Source organism: Sinocyclocheilus anshuiensis, unplaced genomic scaffold, assembly GCF_001515605.1.
Source record: "Sinocyclocheilus anshuiensis isolate Anshui unplaced genomic scaffold, SAMN03320099.WGS_v1.1 scaffold1151, whole genome shotgun sequence".
NCBI classification, from domain to species: Eukaryota; Metazoa; Chordata; class Actinopteri; order Cypriniformes; family Cyprinidae; genus Sinocyclocheilus; species Sinocyclocheilus anshuiensis.
Genome location: NW_015548202.1, coordinates 1045846 through 1052044, shown reverse-complemented (window position 1 = coordinate 1052044; position 6199 = coordinate 1045846). Strand labels below are relative to the sequence as shown.

Below are 6199 nucleotides of genomic sequence, written 5' to 3'. Positions count from 1 at the left end.
TTTGTGTGTGTATATATATATATATATAATTAATTAATTTTTTAAATCAGCAAAAATATAAATTAAAGTTGAATAGAAATATTTTTAAAAATTAATAAAAATGACAAAGCATATATCAAAATTACTAAAACTTAAATCTTAACTTAAAATATTAATAAATACTATAATAGTATATAAATAATTACTAAAGCAACACTTGTTTTTTTCTCAGAATAATGCAGAATTCATAATTGGATTAAAAATATGCTTTGTATTTTGTGGCTCTTAGATATAAATTAAAGAGATTTAATGAGAATTTTCTCAGGGAGAAATAATATTAATTGTCATTAAAAATATTTTTATTATGTAAAATATCTTTATGTAAAATATCATTTCTTTTTTTCCCCATAAACTTGATCTGCAAGTGTGTTAAACATGCATTGTTTCTTCAGGCTGATGTTTGTGTTGTGTGTGTTTGTGCAGTGGTCAGGTGGAGTCCGCCGGTGAGTTTGTGCATGAGTGTGTTTCTCAGACGGCAGTCGACGGCCACAGCAGCTGCGTTCACCAGCTCCGCCGCTCCAGAGACTCAGGAGAACAGGTACAGCGTCTCCTGACCTCATGAACATCCACTCAACGCCTGCTGGGAAATCAGCCGCTCACACTAACCTCCACAAACAACAGCTTATTCTCTGCGTCTGCGGAAAAACACCTGCTGCTGATGCTGTGGAGCAGGAGGGTTGCTTCTAGTTGTTTTCAACATGTTTAATAATAGAGTTTTGATCATCAGAACAAGGGAAGAACGTTTATTTCCAGAAGCTTTCATGGACAAATGACACTTTAAAGGATTTTCACATTATTTCTTACTGTTGCAGTAAATTGTGAATATGGGCTTTTGCTTTTCAGTGTTGTTAAACATTAAAAATATTAAAAATTTACTAAAAAACTAAAATAGAAATTGAAATAAAATATTAGATTGAAAACCTTAAACTTAAAAAATGTAACCAAAAATTAGAAATGTTGCCTTGACAATTAACTTAACTAAAATAATTGTGTGCAGGATTACTAAAATTACTAAAACTGAAATAAATACAAATTAAAGGTTAAAAATGACAAAAGCACAATCGTCAATATTTGGTGGGTTTTGCTTTTCAGTGTTGTTATTGCAAACTAAAACTATTAACAATAGTTAATTGAAAAATGAATTGAAATAGAGCTGAAATAAAATAAAATAGAAATATTATATGACAAAACTTTAACTTAAATGTAGACAAAATTAGAAATAATACACTGACAACTAACTGAAATGAAATGTTAAAAAAATAATACTTTTAAAACATTTTATAAAAAAGTTTTTTTTAAGTTTATGGTTAAAATTAATAAAACTGAAATAGATATAAATAAAAGGTAAACAAATATATATATAAAAAAAGCATAAAATTATTATAACAAACTAAAATTAAAATGAAATTTGAAAAAAGTAAAAAGCTAATTCAAAATATCAATAAATATGCTATTAATAATATTATATAATTAATACAAAAACAACACTTGTGCTTTCTCAGAATAATGCATTATTTATAACTGGATAATAAAAGATGTCTATTTTGACATTCAAAGTGGTTTTTGAATGCTTTATTTTGCATTTATAAGGTATTCAAGAAATGCAAAGCAAGAAAAGACATTAAGTTCTGAAATATTTCCTCCTCTGCTTGTTCCTGTGCAGAAGTTTCTTTGGGTTTAGTTTAATTTGGACTGGATTTGAATCCAGAACTTCACAGTCTGTCTCAAGTAGGGTTGCAAAGGGGTGGAAAATTTCCGGAACTTTCCAAAAATCCCTGGAATAGTCCAAAAGATCCTGGAATGCTTCCGAAATGTACTGGAAATTTTCCACCTTTTTGCAACCCTAGTCTCAAGAGATCCGCTCGACTCAAACCCGTTGCGTTCGTTTCTTCTGCAGAAAACCCAAAACAGGGATTCTGATGCTGAACATGGGCGGCCCGGAGAAACTGGAAGACGTGCATGATTTCCTCTTACGGCTCTTCACGGACACGGACCTCATGCAGCTTCCTGTGCAAAAGTAAGAGCGATCCTTCATAGAAACAAGCCCTGGAGGGGTTATAACTCTGTAAAAGAGAAACCTGAAATGCCTTTTATAGCTTCTCGTGCATTTTTTATGTCTGTTGCAGTAAACTCGGCCCTTTCATTGCCAAAAGACGAACCCCAAAGATCCAAGAGCAGTACAGTAAGATCGGAGGAGGATCTCCAATCAAAGCCTGGACCACCATGCAGGGAGAAGGCATGGTCAAACTGCTGGACGAGATGTGTCCCGAGACGGGTGAGAGCCAGGGGCGAACGCTTGCATGCGCTCAGAGATAATACACAAATACAGTGGCAAAAAAAAATAAAATAGAGAGAAATAACATTAAATATATATTTTTAAAAAAATAATGAAAATAAATAGAAAATAAAAAAATGATTAAAATAAATACTAAAATTAATTGTACATAAAAAAAAAATTAAAAATGCTTTATTTTAAAGCAATAAGCCCCAAGAAGCCGTGGTTATAACAGTGCCTAAAACCCCCTTAGCTGTTATAAATTCACTGTAAACCACGGCTTCACGGGGGTTATTGCTTTTATAAAACGGTTATTCCATATACGTAGTAAGGTTTCACAGAATAAAACAGAGCAAATAAAGTGTAATGATATTAATAAAAACAGTATTCTTCCACCAAACAATGTAGCTCCTCAGAAACAGTTGTGGTTGCAACAAAGTGGTTGCCGAGCAACACACAAACATAAACAAAGGTGTGTGTTTGTAGAGTAATTTACAACAGCTTCGAACGCGGCTCAGCCAATCAGAATCAAGGACCGGAACTCTCCGATTTATAATATATTATTTATATTAGATTATGCATTAATATTATAATATTAATTAAATTATAAAAATATACCTTTGCATAAACAAATTATACATCTAACAGTACAGTACTATAGTGTGTAAAAAATATTTTAATGTTATAGAAACATTTTTTAGAGAAATATTCATAGAAATATTTTCCAAGTAATATTTTACACATATTAATATACTATAATATAATTAGTATAATAGTTTTTCACAGTATAAATTTTCATGAGGTTACCAGTTTTCCATGCACGGATAAGATTTGGTTGTGCTCAGCAGTAACCAGCTCGTGAAATATTTACTGCAAAATGCTGTAATTTCACCCCAAAACATGTTAAATAGACCAATAAACGAAAAAATAAACTCTCAATTTGCAGTAAAATAACTGTATAAGTGATTTCTGAGTGAGCAATAAACATCAACAATAAAAAATAAGAGTAGTGCAAAATGAAAAAGAATAAAATTAAGAATACAGCAGCACTAAAAGGTATATGGACGCTTGAGTCTCAGTTAAAATCTCAGACTCAGTCTGAATATCATTACATTAGAATGTAGGGAAAAAATTAAGAATAAAAAAATGTAGAAAAAATACAAATAACATTAAATATGTAACTAAAATGATTTTATTCTGAAAATAGCTACAGATTAAAAATAATTCAATTTGCATTAAATAAAATGTTATTATATGATATTAATATTATGCGATTAATATTTAAATAAATAATAAAAAACTATATTTACATAATACATTTAACAGTACAGTACTGTAGTATATAAATATTTTTCAAATAATATTTTACATGTGTTTATAGTATTACTTTTTCAAAGTATAAATTTGGTCTTTATACATTAAAATATTACATTTTAAGATGAGGATGATCATATTTGGGGTCCTTGGCATCAAAAAGACAAAAAAAAACCTGCATTAGTTTACAAAATATCGAAGCGAGTGTTAGATGTTGGATTACTAATGCTTGTTCATGCATCGAGTGACTTTTGTAACGGATCATAAAATAATCAGAGTGAAACAGACAAACGGTCGTCTTTGTTGTCAGTGTTGAGTGCTGATAAACCTGGAGAGTGTGTGTGTGTTTGTGTGTGTGTGTGTGTGTGTGTGTGAGAATGATAGATGAAGCTCAAAGGAGTGTCTCACACACGCCTCTTACACACACACACACACCTCTGATAAACCAACAACTAACTGTTTGAGAAGCGCCATAGTCCTCTTTTTATAAGGTTACTGGTTTATCTTGCACAAACAAGATTTGGTTTGCTATAATTTAATCCCAAAACATCAATAAGCTAATAAATTAACACTCAAAAAAAAAATAAAAAATAAAAATAAACCTTAAAAGAAGCATGTGGGGAAAAAAGGATGTGGAACTGTGATCAGCAGTAACCTGCTTATGAAATACTTCCAACATTATGCTTGAATTTAGCCCCAAATCATCATACGTACAAATAAATAAAAACAAATAAATTAACTGTTAATCTACATTAAACTGTTTACATAATACAAAGAAAACAATGTGAAGTGAAGTGACATGTGGCCAAGTATGGTGACCCATACTAGGAATTAGTGCTCTGCATTTATCCATCCTAAGTGCACACACACAGCAGTGAACACACACACACCGTGAACACACACCCGGAGCAGTGGGCAGCTATTTTTTGCTGCGGCATCTGGGGAGCAGTTGGGGGTTCGGTGCCTTGCTCAAGGGCACCTCAGTCGTGGTATTGAAGGTGGGAGAGAGCGCTGTACATTCACTCCCCCCACCTACAATCACTGACGGTACAAGACTCGAACCCACGACCTTTGGGTTACGAGTCCGACTCTCTAACCATTAGGCCACGACTTCCCCACGACTTCGATGTCACTATATCAACAATAAAAATAACAATGCAAAATAAAATAATGAAATAAAAACAACTTTGCAGAGTAAACAAAAAAAGTTGCAATCAAAAAAAAAATGATAATAATAAATTGCAAAAAAAATTTTTTCATCTTAAATAAACCAGTACTTAAGGATAATGTGGAAATGTTATCAGTAACCTGCTCATGAAATATATACACAGACAAAATGCTTGAATTTAAAAACAATAAAAATAAATGAACAAATAATAAACAAATAAATGAACAAATAAACTGATAAATTAGCTCTCAGTTTACAGTAAAATAACTGAATAAATAATGCAAATTTACAATAAACAAGACAATAGTTGGTAACACTTTATTTTAAGGTGTCCTTGTTACATGTTACATGTACTTACTATTATAATAACAATTAATTATATGTAATTATATGCAAGTAACCCAAGCCAAACCCTAATAAAATCAATCAATCACCAATGAAAAATGCAGTGCAATATAAAGTGCTAAATAAAATAAATAAATAAATAAATAAATAAGAACAGCTGTGTAGAATAAATCAAACAAGTTGCAATAAAAAAATGTAGCAAAAATTCATACATTAAAAAAAAAAAGATTTTGGATTTGGAAATGTTATACCTGCTCAGATATATTTACAGCAAAATGCCTGAATTTCACCTCACAATATCACATTAAATGAACAAATAAACGAACAATTTAACCAAAGAATTAACTCTGTTTACAGTAAAAAAGTGTATAATAATAATATAACAATAATAATAAATTAGTGTAATAATAGTCATACTAATAATAATTATTATTGTTGTTATTATTATTATTATTATTAACTAAATTGTATAATAATAAATAAAAATTCAATAAAAAGGTGGTAATATCAACAAAAGCATTTAAAACATTAATTGTGCAAAAAAAAAAGCCAAGCAACTAGCAATCAACACATTCAAGAAAAAGCTACAAAGAAAAAGAGAGTAATTAACTTGAAATAAACCAGTGCTTAATAAAGACAAACTAAGATGAAATGTGCCACTGAAATGAATGACCATCTGTTTTGTGTGTCTGTGTGTGTGTGTGCGTGTCTGTGTGTGTGTCTGTGTGTGCGTGTGTGTCTGTGAGTGTGTCTGTGTGTGTGTGTCTGTGCGTGTGTGTGTCTGTGCGTCTGTGTATCTGTGTGTGTGTGCGTGTGTCTGTGTGTGTGTGTCTGTCTCTTTGTGTGTGTGTGTGTTTGTGTGTGTGTCTGTGTGTTTGTCTGTCTCTCTCTGTGTGTGTGTGTGTGTGAGTGTGTGTCTATGTGTGAGTGTGTCTGTCTGTGTGTGTGTGTGTGTGTGTGTCTGTCTGTAAGTGTGTGTGTGTGTGTCTGTAAGTGTGAGAGTGTGTGAGTCTCTCTGTAAGTGTGTGTGTGTGTGTGTGCGTGTGTGTGTGAGTCTG

At 31.6% G+C, this 6199-nt stretch overlaps 1 protein-coding gene across 1 annotated transcript in view; it reads left to right on the top strand.

Moving 5' to 3' along the window:
* fech (ferrochelatase) overlaps positions 1-6199 on the top strand; it is a 23398-nt gene that overhangs the window by 1213 nt on the left and 15986 nt on the right. Inside the window, exons 2-4 of the mRNA XM_016440105.1 lie at positions 463-577; positions 1937-2056; positions 2166-2314. Coding sequence (XP_016295591.1) covers positions 463-577; positions 1937-2056; positions 2166-2314 — 384 coding nt within the window. The remainder of the gene's footprint in view (positions 1-462; positions 578-1936; positions 2057-2165; positions 2315-6199) is intronic.